At 41.9% G+C, this 18,975-nt stretch overlaps 1 protein-coding gene across 6 annotated transcripts in view; it reads right to left on the bottom strand.

Annotated features, from left to right (window-relative positions):
• Positions 1-18,975, bottom strand: part of TOP6BL (TOP6B like initiator of meiotic double strand breaks) — a 74,605-nt gene that overhangs the window by 30,252 nt on the left and 25,378 nt on the right. For 3 of the 6 annotated variants that reach the window (XM_084773101.1, XM_084773098.1, XM_084773100.1), the window contains 5 exons: positions 16,885-16,994; positions 5,858-5,941; positions 1,929-1,984; positions 1,358-1,429; positions 549-738 (listed from right to left, as the gene is read on the bottom strand). In XM_084773101.1, the coding sequence (XP_084629227.1) occupies positions 549-738; positions 1,358-1,429; positions 1,929-1,984; positions 5,858-5,941; positions 16,885-16,994 (512 nt within the window). Of the gene's footprint in view, positions 1-543; positions 739-1,357; positions 1,430-1,928; positions 1,985-5,857; positions 5,942-16,884; positions 16,995-18,975 lie in introns of all 6 variants that reach the window. The other 3 variants (XM_084773099.1, XM_084773103.1, XM_084773102.1) reach the window with 3 other exon arrangements.

Here is an 18,975-nt window from a genome sequence, read left to right as displayed (position 1 = left end):
AATAGGTGCCAAATTACGATGTTTATCTAGTTGGGTGTAGGGTATGTTTGTGTCCTATGAAGATTCTCACTTCTTTTGTTTGTTTTTTCTTTTTTGTTTTCAAGACAGGGTCTCTCTGTGTTGCCTTGGCTGTCCTGGACTCACTCTGTAGACTAGGCTGCCATTGAACTCACAGCGATCCTCCTGCCTCTGCCTCCGGAGTGCTGGGATTAAAGGCATGCATCTGGGCATCCTGTGAGATGCTCTTGCTAAAGCATCCAGAGGTTTCTACTGTAGAGAATGAAGTTCACACTCCTTGGTAAGGTGTACAAGATCTACCACACTCAACTCCAACTATTTCCTCTGCTCCCATCTCTCCTTTCTCTATCTGTTGTAGCTTTCAATTCCTTGGCAAATACTTCAAGCGTAGCATTCATATTGGGTTATACTATACAAACCATAAATTGTTCTAGATAAATAAGGTATATATAAAGACTTCCCTAAAATTAGAATTAAAATTTTTATCTTCAAAGGCAATTGGACAGAACCTGTCAAAAGGATATGGAAACTGAAGAAATCCTACTCAGGTGGCTGGAGAAGACCCTGGGGCTGGGGCACAGAGCAGCAGCTGGAGTCAGCGTCAGCTCTCCCAACAAGCCCACGCCAGCCATGTCATCAGGGATGAAGAGTGGTGCGGGATGTCCTAGCACAGGGTGGATTCTGCTGCAGTGTGATTCAGTTGAGTTGAATTTTAGTTTACTGTTAAAAAAACACACACACACATAAATTTAACTTTTTTCTTTAAACAAGCATTTAACGAGCATTTAAAATTCTTTAACTTCTCAATATACATATAGCCCATTTTATCTGCATAAGGTCAGGGAAAATGGACATTCCAAAGATTATATCTTGACTCCTATTTTTGCTGTCTCTCATGATAGTTTCTTATTCTCAAGTTGTATTTTCTTTATTACAATTATACTTTATGGTTCTAATCATATGTTTCCAAAGTCATGCAATCACTGTGTATGATAACTGTGAGCAGGTGGCCTAAAAGTGCCCTGTGACACTCAAGAGTCCACTTCTGCACACACAGTACTTACCTTTGCAAAGGTCTCAGGTTACTGCTAGTCAGGAACAATGAGAAAAATTAGGTTCTCATCCTCCCCAACATAGCAGGCAGTTGGTTTGTTTACTTCCCAACACTTCTGTTCTAAACAGCAAAGATACAAGAAAAGAAGAGACGAGGAAGGGGAGCACAGGAGAGGAGAAGGAGGGGAGAGAAAGGAGAAGGCAAGGGGCCATTTCTAGCTTCTACCAATATCCATACTCAAAATAGGAGAGACACGTAGAAAGGGACAGTGAAGTTTGCTGTCACCTCACGTAATGCTGAAAGCCCACAACAAGAGTGATTCCATTGGACAGCCTCAAAGTAGGTTCGTTCTCTGCCCTGCAAACCAGAACCAAAATAAAATCTAAGTCACCTCTCAAATCAACCTCTATTTGCCTCATGGCTACCCAGGGATAACTGGAATTCAGCAACCAGAACCAAAAGGAAAATGACAATCCTAAAGCTCATTCCCCTCAACAAAAGGGAAGAACATATAAGATTTAGATGAACATACGTATTTGTTAAAAGCTAATATAGAATAAGAAAACGAGGCTGGATGTGGTGGCGCACGCCTTTAATCTCAGCAGAGGCAGGCGGATCACTGTGAGTTCAAGGCCAGCCTGGTCTACAAAGTGAGTCTAGGACAGCCAAGGCTACATAGAGAGACCCTGTCTCGAAAAACAAACAAACAAACAAAAACCCAAACAAAAAGAAAATGTAAGGGTCTCAGGATTAGTTTCAAAGAGATTTTTGGACTAAAAAAATTAAATTGCAAACCTATTGGACACAGGGCAATAATGCTTAAAAATCATTCAGAGCCATAAAATCACTTACGCACCCAAAGATCTCCGCAGAGAGGATTCCATTCACGGTTACACTGAAATTAAACTTGAGCTGCAAAACAACAAGTGAAGGGTGAGATTTCGCACCAGTCAGGGTGGAGATTAAAAACATCCACACTAGGAGCAGTAGAAACTGCAAGAGAAAGGCTGCTGCTCTCACGCTCCACCTGCAAGACCAAAAGAGGCCACAGTGAAGTGCAGAGGTCCCAGGGAGCCACCAGGAAAGAACTTACAGTGTGCCCTCCCCGACCAGCCAGAAGCCCACTAACACAGAAGCTGCAGAGGCCAATGCCCCAACCCCCACAGCACCACATGGAACTGCTAGAGTGAGAGGCATCTGAGAACTTGATTTTAACTCAGCACAGTTGTGCAAGTGACTACTGCAGGAGGACTCATTTCTTTCTCACTCTTGCATGTGTGTCTCGGGATGGTTTTGCTTTTGTTTGCATTGCTCAGTTGGGTTTTAGGACTGCTGTTTATGCTTCTCACCCCGCTTACTCTCCGCTTTACTACACTCTTCACTTGCATCTCTTACGTTCCCCTCTATTTCGCTTCCCCTTCCTCTTGTCCATATGCTCTCACTGTATGTTAACAACCCTGACTTCCCCCTCCCAGCTACTTTACCTGCATCAATCATTTTCAGTCTTATCCTTACCTACTCTCTTCTTCTGCTTCCATTAAATTGTAAATTGGCTTTACAAATTTTTTAATTATTTGTATATGTTCACATTGGTGCAGTGTCACCAGGGGCCATAAGAAAGAGGATGCCCAGTTCCCTGGAACTGGAGTTACAGGTGGTTACAAACCAGCCACCTGATGAGTCCTGGGTAATGAACTCAGGTCCTCTTGGCAAAAGCACAAGATTAGAAGTGGGAAGGAAGACAATGGTGACCCTAACCACTGAGCAATTCCTCTTGCTCAGAGAGATGCAAGGGCCAGCCATCACTCTGTAGTGTGTTGTTTGCATCATTCTGTAGTCTTGTAGTCTGTGTGTGTTCTGGAGTTTTCCTTGCTGCTGGTGTAGTGTTGATCTACTGTGATCAGATAGAACACAAGGAATTATTTCAGTTTTCCTGGATTTGTTAACAAAAATTTTGTGTCCTAACCTATGCTATATTTTAAAGAAAGTTCCATAGTCAACCCCTAATTTTATTGACTAAATTCTGAGTAGAATCCACACTACTCTTGGTTGTTTATCTCTAGCAATTAGGAAGTATTGCCCACTGTTATTAATTGGCTAGACATTTTCATAGCAATACGGACCAGCTGAGCTGTAGTTGTTTTTCCACTTAATATACTAAGGCTATAGGAGGCACACCAGGCACCCTGAGCTCCTAGATTGAAGAATTATTTTCTGAACTATATACTGAACTCTATCACACCCAAGTTCTACTTGAAAATTGTGAATTCTTCAACTCAAGTAATATAGCTGATTAAAGAAAACAAAGCAGGCAATGATCTAACACCAGATGGTAATCCCAGTGTAGTAACCTAAGAAATAGAAATGACTAAGACAGTCAGGCACAGTGGCACACTCCTGTAATCCCAGTGCTCAGGAGGCAGAGGCCAGAGGATTGCTGTGAGTTCGAGGCCAGCCTAGTCTACAAATTGAGTCCAGGACAGCCAAGGCTACACAGAGAAACCCTGTCTCGAAAAAGCAGAGAGAGAGAGAGAGAGAGAGAGAGAGAGAGAGAGAGAGAGAGGGAGGGAGGCGAGAAAGAGGGAGAGAGAGAAATGACAAAATTACTAATGCTTTAGAAATTCTGTCTAAGGAAAATGAGGTAGTTGACAGGCCAGACAGAACTCAAAAGCATGGTTACAAGTGTTCAAAGACAGATGAATGGAATAAGGAAGGCAGTGGACGATATAAAAGAGGAATTCCACAAACAGAAATACTGAAGAAAAGCTGAAGTACTGGAGAGAAAAAACATAGTTAGCCAAATAAAAGGACTTCGGGAAGTCACAAAATGTCTGCATTTCAAGAAAGGGGAGAAGCTGGAACAATTCAACAAGGACAGAGATAAAAATAACAAGAAAGTACCTACCATGAGAACGACAGACTGACAGGTGGACAGATGGATGGACACACAAATAAACCACACCTGAATAATAGTTAAGCAAGAGAGGAATAGGAAAGACAAATACTACAACATGGAAGGAATCAATGCATACCTTTCATTAATAACTCTGAATATTAATGATCTCAATTTCCCCACACAAAGCAAAGACTAGTAGATTGGACCAAAAACCAGAAACCATATATTTGTTGCCTCCAAAAGTTTACTACACCACACCCTTAAGCTGAAGGACAGAATAAGGTATCCAAGTAAGTGAGCTAGGAAACAAGCAGCTATTGCTGTTCCAATATCTGACAAAACAGACTTCAAACAAAAAGTGGGAAAAGACACAGGACGGGCCACTGATTAAGGAAAAAAAAATCTGTCAAGATAATATAACAATTCTAAACTTGTATGCTTCAAAATACAGGTGTACACAATTTCATAAAACAAATATACCTAAATGTAAAGCCCCAGATCAACTCCAGCACAACAGTCGTGGTACTTTCAATACTCTCACCAACTGACAGGCAATCTCAGCAAAAAAGAGATAATCTGAACCAAATGACATCACAGATAAATGAACTTGAACACAGCCTGCAGAACATTGCGGCATACATAGCAGCCGATGGAACTTTCTCTAAAACACATCATAGGTTAGGAAACAAAGAAAATCTGAACAAATACAGGAAAATTGAAATAATTCCTTGTGTTTTACTTGATCACAGTAGACCAACACTGTGGAAAACTCCAGAACTACAAGACTACAGAATGATGCAAACAACACACTACAGAACGATGGTTCTTGAAGAAAGCAAGAAGGAAATAAAGACATTCTTATATACAAATAAAAATGAACACAACAAGCTGGGTGTGTGGCACATACCTTTAATCCCAGCACTCGGGAGGCAGAGGCAGGCAGATCTCTGTGAGTTCAAGGCCAGCCTGGTCTACAAAGTGAGTCCAGAATAGCCAAGTATAAACAGAGAAACCTTGTCTCAAAAAACAAACAAAAACAAAAACAACCAACGGAAAGAAAACCCATTTGGGGGCTGGGCGTGGTGGTTCACGCCTTGGGAGGCAGAGGCAGGTGGATCTCTGTGAGTTCTGAGGCCAGCCCGATCCAAAAAGGGAGTCGAGGACAGCTAAAGCTACACAGAGAAACCCTGTCTGGCAAAACCAAAAAAAAAAAAAAAAAAAAAGAAAGAAAGAAAGAAAGAAAGAAAGGAAAAAATTGGAGTGATTTCAAGTGACTTAACAATATCCCTTAGAGCTCCAGAGAAAGAAGAAGCCCCAAACCAATCAGGGTAGATATTTGGTTCTTAGAAAAGCTGAGATAGATAAAGCCCTAGCCAAACTAATATAAAAACCCAAATTGATAAAACTGGAGATGCAAAGGGCACCATTACAACAGATGCGTATGCAAACCAGAGAATCATTATGACTTATCTAAACAAAGGTATGTTCCCCTAAACGAGAAAACCTAAAGCTCATGATCCACCACAATTAAACCAGAGTGAGTCTGGCACAGGGGCACATACTCTTGATGCCTGTACTCGGCAAGGGAAGGCAGACCTTTGAGTCCGAGGCCAGCCAGGGCTGCTCAGTAAGGGTCTTGTTTGTTTCTGTTTTTGTTAAGAAAGCATAGAGATGGGCGTGGTGGCACACACTTACAATCTCAGCACACAGGAGGCAGAGGCAGGCGGATCGCTGTGAGTTTGAGGCCAGTCTGGTCTACAAAGTGAGTCCAGGACAGGCACGGCTACACAGAGAAACTCTGTCTCAACACCCCACTCCCAAAATAACCAACAAAAGAAAACAAAAAAGCATAGATAAGTTGATAATATTTAAAGAACAAACAACTTAACCTTGTGATGAACTATGATGATTTTTCGTAATAAATTCTTTATAACCATACAGTCTGTCATCAAACTTTGAGGACTTTCATCAACCTGTAACAAGAAAACACAACTTGTAACCCCAACAGCATAAATGAGTCAAGTAGACATTTCTTCCTATAAAATGAATATTTAGGACAGTTTTGGGATATCCATGGAGAAATAACTGGAGAACAAGAAATGTACCAAAAAAAAAGGGAGAAAAAGGAATATAGGAAATTGACAGAAAATCTATTTCAGCTGGGCATGGTGGTGCATGTCTTTAATCCCAGCACTTGGGAGGCAGAGGCAGGCAGATCTCTGTGAGTTAGAGGCTAGCATGGTTTACAAAGGGAGTTCCAAGACAGCCAAGGCTACACTAAGAAACCTTGTCTCAAAAAAATAAAGAAAAGTAGTTGACCAAATTACTAGGAAAAATGGATACAGGATTATTCAAAACTACTACAAAGTCTGGGAGTTTTCATACTTTTTTTATAATTTTATTTTCATTTTATGTGCATTTGTTTTTTGCCTGTATGTGTGTCTGTGTGAGGTGTCAGATCTTGGAGTTACAGATAGTTGTGAGCTGCCATATGGGTGCTGGGAATTGAACCAGGGTCCTCTGGAAGAGCAGTCAGTGCTCTTAACCACTGAGCCATCTCTCCAGCCCTGGGTTTTCACACTTTTAAGCAGAGGTGATTAAATAGGCACTGCAGTTCTGCAGGATACAAACCACAGTCACATCCTTCATTTAAACATGTTTAGTACAGAATTGTTTAAATGGTAGACAAGCAACGATATTTTAAAATAATTTTTTTGTACTTGATACCTCCAAAACTTGAAACAGTTTAAAAATCTCTGTAACCTTTGTAATTACAGGGTGTGTCACAAAGCAGGCTGATTACACCTAAGAGTAAAGCAACTAAATCAGTGAAGAAATTTCACCAAACAGATCTGAGAAATGATAATTAATGATGATAGCTACCATTTATTTCAGACATGCTACAGGCCAAGAGTTTATGAGGAAGCAGGAATACTCCCATTTTATAAAGAGGGTCACAAAACTCTACATTAATATCTTTAAGTTCTCAGGTAAATCAGTGGCGCCACTGGGATTCAAACTTGTATCTGACTCCCTCCAAAGCACATACTCTACTTTGTGGTGCTGTCTCTCCCCATCCTGTGAATCTATGTGGGCAGAGCAATATATATGCCACTATTTTTTAATAAAAAATGACAAGCAATGCTTACATGTGACTACTCAATATTACATATATTTATCCACTCACAAAACACTAATATAACTTATTTGCATATGGGCCTATATTTCAGTAGGAGGAAAAAGTAATTTATATGATGGTGTAAATGTCTTATAATTTATGTATATGAGATTCTAAAGAAACACAAGACAGGTAGGTACGGCACCTAAGTCAGCTTAGAAGTGGCCAGCAAGTTACACTGCATCAGCAGAGAATAGTAAATTGCCCCCTTTAAGAGCTGGTCATAGGCTGGGGGCTGTGCTCTGCTGTGGCTCATAAAGGATCCTAGACAGCTGGGTGTAAACTTGCTCAAAAAGCCATAGACTAGGTTGTTAAACTTTTATTCACCTGATTCAGTTGTCGTGTTAGAGGCTCACTGCCTCCGTCGGCTAACCTAGGCCTAGTCCTGGAAGCTTCTAGCCTCCATACAATCTAACCTAGGCCTAGAATGTTTTTCAGCTTCTGAGACTTACTGCTGATAAGCTCATCCTTTCTAGTTCTTACTGAGCTCTGGCTGTCTGATTCAACTCAGCTGTTCTGGCTCAAACCCCTTTCCAAACTGATTGAATCAATCTAGCTTTTCTCAGTTAATCACGGAATAGCTGCTCTGTTTGGCCTTTAACTCTAGTAATCTGTTCTAATTCTCCCCCCCCCCACGCCTCTCCCCCCCCCCCCCCCTTTCTCTCTCTCTCTCTCCCTCCTGCTCTTGACTCAGCTGAACTGGCTGAACAGCACTTACTACAACTCAGAGATCTGCATGCCTTTCCTCCTGAGTGCTGTGCACCACCACACTTGGACCTAAGCTTTTCTTCACCTGAAACTTGCTCTAAACCAGGCTGGCCTTGAATTTGGAAATCTGCTTGCCTCTGTCTCTTGGGATTAAAGGCATGTCTGCATTTTAGCCAGATCACACAGATCTAGAAGGTCTTTGGATGTGATCTCTTGCCAGAGCAGCCATGTTCTGAACTAAGATTCCTCTACACTAGGTAGCTTTTGGGGAGATCATACCCTGAAACAAAAGAACACTGTAAACTTCCTGAAGACCGGGAACGAGACCCTCAACTGCAGGCTGGCTACTCTGAGAAACCACAGGTGATCAAGTAGGTTTACTACAAGGCCAATGTGGCCAAGGCCAGCATGGTGGATGCGTTTGAAGAGAAGTTTAATACCCTGCAGATTCCTGTGCCCAAGGATAAATATACTGCCCTGGTGGACACTGAAGGAAAGGAAGATATGCTAAGTTCATGTGTGAATTGAAGGTCATGATCTAGGAACATGAGAAGCAGCTTGAGAAAATGAAGAGTATAATTCCTTCTAATCAGATGGCCATTGAGGACTTGAATGAAGTCTTCCCAGAAACCAAGTTAGGCAAGAAAAAGTATCCCTATTGGCCTCACCAGCCAGAGACATGGACAGACAGACAGACAGAGGGTAAAGCCTTTTACATGTGTATGTCAGAAACTCAACACCTCAGACTGGTGTATCTGGGGAAGCAGTGGCCCTTACTTAGAGCTATTATGAAAAACAGATACTTCCAGGCCTGAGGAACAGAAGCCACTGTTTAGCTGAAATGGGGGCACACTTCTATAATCCCAGCACTGGAAAGATGGGGGCAAGAGGATCAGAAGTTCAAGATCATCCTCAAAATTGAAGCCCATTTGTGCTACATAAGACACTTTTTTAAAATGTCTAATTACATACTAGAGGTTTCTTTCATAAAGCTTTTATTGGGATATATTAATGAGATATAATGATGGGTTTCACTATGTCATCTTTGTACAGATATATGATGTATTTTATCACAGTCATCACCATTGATGCACTTTGAGCACGATGATGTCCCCTTTGAGCACCATTCCCTTCCCCATCCTTTTTCCCCTCCCCTAATCCCTCTTATATACAAGTTCATCTTTTTCTTTCATATTTTTATTGAATCCTTGTGAATTTCATATCCTGCACCATAATACAACTCATTGCCTAGTCCTTCCATATGTGCCCTCCATCCTTGTAACCTTGTAGTGTGTCACGCAGTATATTCCTTTGTCCATACAGCTTTGCTTACAAATGTTCATTGCAATGAGTCATTGGTCTTGTTTGAGGCCTCTGGCTTCTGCTACTGTCATGGGTTCAGGAATACACTGACCACTCAAACACCAGACTCAAATTGATGAAAGTTTATTTGAATGCTTAACAAAAACTGAGCAGTCAGTGCCACAGCCTAAATTTGGGAACCAGACTGTGATGTTGGTCCAATTTTAAGGTAGGCTTTTTATAAGAAAAACCATAACCAGGTAACAACCAGGTAACCAGGTGGGAAGCAAGAGGAAGGGCAGCATTACATAATTTTGACCAGTTACACAGAAGAATCAATTTTGTTCCTAGTACAATGTATCCAGGTACCTAGACAAAGCATTTTAAGCTGATTGCCTGGGATTTAGGGTAGGGGAGCTCTTGGGGGCTTTCCAGCTCTCTGGAAGTAAGGAACATAGGAGGATGTTGCGGTCTTAACACTTAACTCTAATAGAACATACATTTTTCTTTAACCCAGGCAGAACATACATTTATAATTATTGTTTTGTTCTAAGCAGCAAGCATTGAACATTCCTGGTTTCGGGCATGTAGGGCCTGAGAACTTGAACTTAATTTCATCTTGTAATAAAAATGGAGATTTGGGAATAAAATGCTGTCTGATATGCTAAGAGCAATAGCTGGTGTTAACAGAGGAACCACAGTTATTTTAGGAACTAAAGCAGGTCTCAAAGGAGGGGACATAGAGTTTAAGCAGGTTAAACAGGTTACAACACTCCACCATCAATACTGGACCCTCATGGAGACTCTCAGATTTCCCTTAGCCCTTAGCCATGAAGATCAGCAGGACTGGCCCCTTCACATACTCTAGCAGCTCAGAGATGGGGTGGATGTTGGGGTGGGCCAGCTCAGAGCCCTGGATCTGGGCCTGAGTGATAGCTGAGTTGGTCCGCATGCCAGCTTCCCCACACCCTTGCCACCAGGGCCAGCTCTCCTGAGCTAACCAGGAGAGGGGTGGGGCAGCTCTCCAGCACCCAGGTCACTTCTGGCACCACCATGCAGTGGCTGGGGTTGGGTGGGGCTAGCTCAGTGCAGATGTCAGCCCAGATCAGATGGCAGCATGGCCTTTGGTGGTAATATGAACCACAGACATCAACACTGACCTCTGCTGCAGTAGAGCCACAGACTCCAACATGGCCCTTGGTGGCAGCACTGGCCCAGACATCACCATGGCCTCAGGTTTCTCATATCACGCTGTTCCTCACTGCTTTCTTGTCTCCAGTTCTGCCTCTCCTCATAGTGTGTGCATAGCAACTTACCAGTGGCTATACCACCAGAGAAAAAGCTTTTTCCTTGCCCAGCCACCACTAACTGCTTATAGATCCTCAGGGAGGGGGGATCCTTATGTGCCCTGTTTAGAAGTTTATTTTCAAACATGAACTAATGCAGTCATGTGCTCTGGACTACTTTCCAGAAGAAAGTATCAGTCTCTTTCTCCTCTTTCTTCTTGGTAAGTATAGGTAAGACAGATGATGACAATGATGACAGACAAGGAGAAGGACAAGAAGAATGCATACATAGTCACAGCAAATGTATAAATATAGATGTGTATGGTTCTGTGTCTGCTGGATGCTGCTGGGGCACTGAGCCAGAAGTGTGTGCTTTTCCTCAGGAAGGTCCAAGCATCATCAGTTTCCAGGCAGAAACAGATAAAGTGAGGAATAAAGTCTGTGTCACAAGATTTCCGGTCTGGTAGGGGTGTGGAAAAGGAGATTTTTCTCCGCAATAAGTGTTACTGCTCTTTTAGCTCGGCTGCTGGCTCCAGGCAAAATGGCAGTGGGAAGCCAGGCGACAGAGGCCCAACCTGACTCAGATGAATCCAGATGAGTGGCTGCTTCAGGAACAGCCAGCAGCTTGCTCCTGCAGATTGGCATTGTGGCAGGCCAGGTGCGCTCTAGCACTGACCAACAGTTGATTCCAGGAGTCTAGCGATGAATTCTTTTGGGAGAAGGGGAGCCCTTCTTTCCCCCGGAATTACAGTCCTGAATAAACAGCCAGTCTCAGATGTCTTTTTATGAAGTAGATGGTGTTCACCATTTTCTTTTATGTGAAAGAGTGACTTACAGACCATGGGCAGTGGGGAGGGGCTTTGGGGATGAATGTATCTCATTGGCTGAGACTTAGGACACTGGCAATGTTCTATTTGTATTGGGAAAGGTAACAGGTGACAGGCTGATGTTACTGACCACCTGTAGCCACTTGGAGGTTGTGTCACATGCTCCTGAGGCAGGCATGGGAACAAGGAGAAAGCTTTGTCCCACACCTTCTGTCCTCAGGATGAGATTTTAAATCTCAAATTTGAGATTTTTGGGGTTTGAACACGATCCATCTTCCAAGTCCCATGCCAGTTCCCCTAAAGACACAGCCACAAGCCCCAAAATTCTTCTCAGTTTCCCCTCCCTGTTCTCCTCCAGAGGAAGCCCCCCCATCCCACCCCCACCCCCGACTCCCCCAGATCTACTCCTCCTCTGTTTCTTTTCAGAAAAGGGCAGGCCTCCCAAGGATATCAACCAAACATGGCATCAAGTTACGTTAAGACTAGGCACCTCTCTCCATATTGAAGATGGACAAGGCTACACAGTAGAAGGAAAAGGGTCCTAAAAGCAGGCAAGAGTCAGACACAGCCCCCACTCCTGTGTTAGGACAGCAAGCTACACACCATAACATAAATACAGAGAGCCTAGATTAGACGCATATAGGCTCCCTGATTGAGTCTGTGAGTCCTTATAAGCCCTAGTTAGTTGATTCTGTGGGGCATTTTCTTGTGGTATCCTCATCCCTCTGATGCTTACAACCCTCTTCAGTGGGATTCCCTGAGCTCTACCTAATGTTTGGCTGTAGGTCTCTGTATTTGCTCCCATCAGTTGCTGGATGAAGCCTGATTATGATTATGTTAGGCCTCAGTATACAAGTATAATAGACTATCATTAGGATTTTTTGGTGGGTCATGTTTGGTTTTATCCTAGGTCTCTGGGCTATCCAGCTCTGTTTTCTGTATCAGGTGTGCACTCTGTCTTGTGACATTACCACTCCCACAAGTTCTGAGCCCCTTTTATCCTAGCACATCTTGCAAGCAGGACAAAATTGTAGGCCAAAGGTTTTGTAGCTGGGTTGGTGTCCCCATCCCTGTACTGGAAGCCTTGCCTGGTTACAGAAGATGGCTGGTTCAGTCTCTGTATCCCCTATTACTAGGAGTCTTAAGCTAGGGTCACCCTTGCAGATTCCTGGGAGTTTGTTTCCATTACACTGTTTCTACCTCACTCCTGAAATACCCCTCAATTCCAGTCGCCGCTCCCAGTGCTCTCTCCAGCCCCGCCTGATCGCTCCTGTCCCCATCTCCACCCACAGTCCACCTGAAAAAATCTATTCTACTCACCCTTCCCGGGGAGACCCATGTGGCCCCCTTGTGCCCTCCTTGTTACTTAGCCTCTCTGGTCTGTGCACTGTAGCATGGTTATCATTTACGTAGCAGCTAACATCCGCTTATAAGTGAGTACATAGTCTGCTTGTCTTTCTGGGCCTTGGTTACCTCACTCACAGTGACTTTTCTAGTTCCATCCATTTGCCTGCAAATTTCTTTCTTTCTTTCTTTCTTTTTTGTTTTTCAAGACAAGGTTTCTCTGTGTAGCCTTGGCTATCCCGGACTCACTTTATAGACCAGGCTGGCCTCAAACTTACAGAGATCTGCCTGCCTCTGCCTCCTGAGTGCTGGGATTAAAGGCGTGAGCCATCACCGCCCAGCTTGCCTGCAAATTTCATGATGTTATTTTTTTAACAGCTGAGTAATACTCCATTGTGTAAATGTACCACTTTTTCTTTATCAATTCTTCAGTTGAGGGACATCTAGGTTGTCTTCAGTTTCTGGGAATTAGGAATAAAGCTTCTATGAACATAGTTGAGCAAATGTCCTTGTGGTAGAATGGAGTGTCCTTTGGGTATATACCCAGGAGTGATATAGCTGGGTCTTAAGGTAGATAGACTGCCAATTTTATGAGAAACTGCCATATTGGTCTCCAAAGTGTCTGTACAAGTTTGTACTCCTACCAGCAATGAAGGAGTGTTCCCTTTACTCTACATCTGGCTTATTTGGTTGGTTGATGTCTAGTTTCTTGAGGTCTTTATATATTTTGGATATTCACTCAGATGTGGATTTGGCGAAGATCGTTTCCCAGTCTGTAGGTTGCCATTTTGTCCTATTGACACTGTCCTTTGCCTTACAGAAACTTTTCCGTTTTCTGAGGTCCCATTTATTGATTGTTGATCTTAGTGTCTACACTATTGGTGTTCGGTTCAGGATGTTGTCTCCTGTGCCAATGCACTCAAGGTTATTCTCCTCTTTTTCTTCTATCAGGTTCAGTATATCTGAATTTATGTTGAGGCCTTTGATCCACTTGGATTTGAGTTTTATATAGGATGATAGATATGGATTTATTTGCTTTCTTCTACATGTCAACATCCAATCTGACCAGTACCATTTGTTGAAGATGCTTTCTTTTTTCCATTGTATATTTGTACATACACATGCATATTCCATATGTATGTACACATACATATTTCTATCTGTTTTATTATTTAATACTATTAAAAAATAAATGTAAAACCAGATAAAGTTCTTTTTTGTTTGGTTGGTTTTTGAGACAGGTTCTCTCTCCATAGTCCTGGCTGTCCTAGAACTCACTATGTAGATGAAACTGGCCTTGAACTCACAGAGATCTCCCTGCCTTTGTCTCCCATATGCTAGGATTAAAGGCATGGGCTATCACACCCCGCTTAAATCTGGATACATTTCTTAAGGTTTTATGAAGTCATACTGTTTTGGAGGGATGCGTTACCCAGCCTAATGCAGTGAGTCATATAAACACTAAAGTCACTATATCTTGTACATGAAGCATTTCTCAGAGATTAATTTTCTTCATATGACCAAGGTAAATAGATCATTTAGTATAGTCTTTTCATGTCTGTCTCAACTAATGTTTGCTATAAATCTTGCTACTTCACCCTTCACACACACACACACACACACACACACACACACACACACACACAATCCTACAATGAAATTTTTGGCACTCTCTTCATTTAAATGTCTCTTAAAGAGCTATATGATATTAGAGACAAGGAGGTGTAATTGAAATAATGCTTTAAGGACTCCTTGCTCCTTTGAGGCTGACGTCACCTGGCTACACTATTCATATTCCCTATCTATCTATCCATCTATCTATCTATCTATCTATCTATCTATCCATCCATCCATCCATCCTCCTACCTCTCATCTCCAGCACAGGCTTACTCCTGGTCACTAAGCTCACAGATCCCCTCTGTACTTCAAGTCTGACTTTCACATCCAAAGACATGACCAAGGACCTAGGTGTGTAGCTCAGTGACAGACTGCTCCTTCAACATGCTTGAGGCCCTGGGTGCAACCCCGAGGATAGCAAAACTGATCTTCCTGCCAAGAAGATGAGCACACTAGGCAATAATTTAGTCTTAACTCCTTGTTCTCAATATCATCGGCCCTGATTCCCCTCATCTTTAGCTGTTTCTACAGTTATATCTTAGAATTGATTCTGGAAACTTTAAACCAGTGGTTCTCAACCTTCCAAATGCCACAACCCTTTACTACAGTTCCCCATTGTTGTGGTGACCCCCAACCATGAAATTATTTTCATTGTTACTTCATAACTGTAATTTTGCTACTGTTATGAATCATAATGTAAATATCTGTTATGCAGGATATATGACATGAGACCCCTGTCAAAGGGTCACGTGACACCTCCAGGGGTCATGACCTACAAGTTGAGAACCACTGCTTTAAACCAAAATGCCTTACTCTAATTGGAAAAGATACATACCAATGTATCACTATATGTATTGTGAGTATTTTTTATGTGTTCTAAATATTATATATGTACTTTAAATAGTTGATTTATTCATACTTAAATTCTTAAGGAAATGGTTTTGAAGAAGAAAAGAAAGAAACTTTATTATCTAATTCTTTTATGTGTCAGAAGCTCTTATGTCTAGAGCTTAACTGATCTAAATTCAAATCTGCTCTTCAGTATCATCAGGACCCTAGACAGGGATGCCTCTTAGTTGGATTAGGTGTCCTTCGTCTGTGCTAGGACAGCACTCAGAGCTTGCCTCGTTAAGGCATATATCATGCTGTTGTGTAACATCTGTTGACATGTGCATCTTTCCTTTATATTCCAAGTTCCTTAGGAACAAACAACACATCCTAAGAATGTGTACCCATGAGACCTAGCTCAGCGTGACTAATTTGAACAGACACTGGCTTCTAAATGAATAAGTATTGAACTAGCTTGACCTCTATGAACCAGGCAGAGTAAGCTCTAATTCCTCTACTTTCATATGACATAGGGCAGTCGGCCATATTTTCTGAATTTCAATTTTGTCATCTGTAAAGTGGAGTGATAATCCTTGTTCTATCCACTTCATAGAGGTGTCAGAGGCTTAAATATTTGTGACTGTTAGTCATGTGAGTTATTACTTGCTCGGACTGGCTGAATCACATGCTCTTAATTCTTAGCATTGCTTTCCTTGGTTCACTGGAATCACCTTTTTATTGCTTCTTGGCATCAGCAGTTTCAGAGCTGACTAACCATTAATTGTTTACTTTTCACTCCCCTAAAGAAGATAAGGCACAGCCAGGGCACCAGCTGTCCTGATATTGTGCCTGTTCCTTCCAGAAGGAATATGCAGCTACCCAAACATGGAAAGATACTTCCCAGCACTTCCTGGAAGATTTTGGGTTCTGTTTGTTTTGAGACCAGTTCCTATACAGCTCAAGCCAGCCTAGAGCTTGCTGTGTGGCTGAGGGTGCCTCTGAATTGATCTCCTCCTGCCTCCATCTTCCAAGTGCTGTGGTTGCCAGTGTGTGTCACCACACCTGGCCTTAGGAAGAATGTTTAACCCATTCTAATTCTTTAGATCCCTATTACTTTCAACTAAGGAGAGATAGGGGACCAGAAAAATCACTAAAGATAACAGAAGGCAAGTATTCTCATTTATAGATCTATAAACCAATTGAATAAAAATTTGTTCAAATGAGATCTGTGTTGAGAATAACTTTTTACTATGCTCATTTATTGTATGTATGGAGGTAAGAAGAAAATTTTGTGTAGTTGGTTCTCACCTTCCTCCTTGTAGGACTCAGGATCAAACTCAGGTCATCAGATGTGGTGGCAAGTGCCTTTACCCATGAGTCATCTCGCTGATTCCGGAATCAATTTTTATTCTACTGGAAGATCCACCACCCTGTTGCCAGTGCTCAGTTGACCTGGTGCCTTAACCTCCAAAGTACAGAGGTTAAAGATGCAAACTATCACATCTGACCCAGACGACATCTTGATCTTGGACTTCTAGCCTCCAGAACTGTCAGAAAATAAACCTTTGTTGCTTAAGCCACCAATCCAAGGTATTTGTATGGAAGCCTAGGCTAACGCAACCCTAGGTCACCTTCTATATCTCAGCCTCTCAGCAGAACACAGATACTAGTGCTTTGGAAGCTCCTGGGTCATCTAATGTCTGTACAACTTCTTTATTTTACATATGTTCAAACTGTGATGGAACCAAGCTTTCTTTCCTGTAATTGTAATTGTGTAAAAATAGGAGCCAAATGACCAGAGTATATAGAACCACAACAAAACTTGCCTCAAAAACGATCTGGCTGTGTGCTACATCTGATGTGTCCTGAGGATGGCTCCCCTCCTCTGAAGCCAGAGTCAGTTCTACAGAGAACCCGGGCAGTACAGGCTGTGTTTCTATATGAGAAGGAATGGCAACAGATCAGAACAGCAATGGGAGCCCAGAAGACCTTTACCTGATGAAAGATTACCTGCAAAACATAAAATACAGAACTGGTCATAGAGCAGAAAATTGTTTCTATATCTAAAATTACTTTCTGGAGGAAAGAAACCTAATCTCATGTTTTTACTTTTTTAGATTTGTTAAACCAATCTGAAGTTTCAATTTCCATGTCATGTCCAGAGCAAGACATTCTAGTCCTTCATTTTTTGACAAATTGATTTATTACTTAATAAACACAAGTCCAACACTGGTGGCGCGCGCCTTTAATCCCAGCACTCTGGAGGCAGAGGCAGGCGCATTGCTGTGAGTTTGAGGCCAGCCTAGCCTACAAAGCAAGTCCAGGACAGTTAATGCTACACAGAGAAACCCTGTCTCAAGAAATAAACAACAACAACAAAAACAAAACAAAAAACCCACAAGCCCATTAAGGGAACTAATTTAGAGCTGAAAACTAAAAAGTTCAAAAATGACTGTTCAGGCATATGCTTTTTAAAATATTGTAGTCCTTAACAATCTCAAATTCTCACCAATTTTAATTTAAGAATCACCGGGTTGGTGTTTTGTATGTGTTGACTCAGCGCTAGCTTTCCACAAAGCACCTGGGAGAAGCATGGATTATCCACAACAAAGAGAACATCAAAGTATACCCATCTTTTTCTTCTATTTCCTGTACCCAAATTAAAACAAAACAAAACCTTCCCATTTTATAAAGTAACCCCTTCAGAAGCTGTAAAGAATAAAGCCACTATAACAACTTAATTCAACTTTAAAAGTCTAATAGCTATAAATACATGTAGTGGCACACGCCTTTAATCCCAGCACTCGGGAGGCAGAGGCAGGCTGATTGCTGTGAGTTCAAAGCTAACCTGGTCTACAAAGTGAGTCTAGGACAGCCAAGACTACAGAGAGAAACCCTGTCTCAAAAAACCAAAAAAAATAAAAATAAAAAAATAAAAAATCTAGACATACATCTTAATGTATGACATTTCCTTCCTTCCTCTCCCCCTTTTTTTAAAATGTTGTTTTTTGAGACAAAGTTTTTCTGTGTAGCCCTGGCTTTCTTGAACTTGCTCTGTAGACCAGGCTGGCTTCAAACTCAGAGATCCACCTGCTCTGCCTCCCTGAGTGCTGGGATTACAGGCATGCACCACCATGAGCCAAGCTAGTGGGTAACATTTTCTTGTTACTGTAGTCTGACAATGTAATTCAGCTCACAGCGCCCTGAATAAAATGGCAGCAAGGCCATGATGCATGGAGGCTCACTGACCTTGCCACTGAACCTGGGTACTCTGCGTCTTAAGTTCATCACTGACTAACTAGCTTACTTAGGGAAACCTTTTTCTTTCTGATTCAATTACTTTTCTGTGAAATAAGGGACATTTGTTTAAATTAGTAAAATAGTACAAAAAGTGAAGGGAATGTCAATGCAGGAGAAAGGGGTTGTAAATGTCTCTAAATTATTTAGAATAATCTTAATAACTATTTAAAACAAATTGTTTTAAAAAAAATAAATTCTGTACTTTAAAAAATGTCGACTCAAAAAAAAAAAGTCGACTCTTAGCTGGCGGTGGTGGTGCATGCCATTAATCCCAGCACACGGGAGGCAGAAGCAGGTGGATCGCTGTGAGTTCAAGGCCAATCTGGTCTACAAAGTGAGTCCAGGACAGCCAAGGCTACACAGAGATACCCTGTCTTGAAGAAACAAAAAAGTTGACTCCAAACCAGGTGGTGGTGGTGCATGCCTATAATCCCAGCACTTGGGAGGCAGGCAGATCGCTATGAGTTTGGGGCCAGCCTGGTCTACAGAGGGAGTTCCAGGACAGCCAAGGCTACATAAAGAAACCCTGTCTCAAACAAAACAAAAACAACAACAACAAAAGATGTAAAAAGAAAAAAGAAAAATTCTATGGAAACGATCTCATTCTACATACCAAA

This window comes from Acomys minous, assembly GCF_964271855.1.
Source record: "Acomys minous genome assembly, chromosome: 2".
NCBI classification, from domain to species: domain Eukaryota; kingdom Metazoa; phylum Chordata; class Mammalia; order Rodentia; family Muridae; genus Acomys; species Acomys minous.
This window is presented reverse-complemented; position numbering and strand designations above follow the sequence as displayed.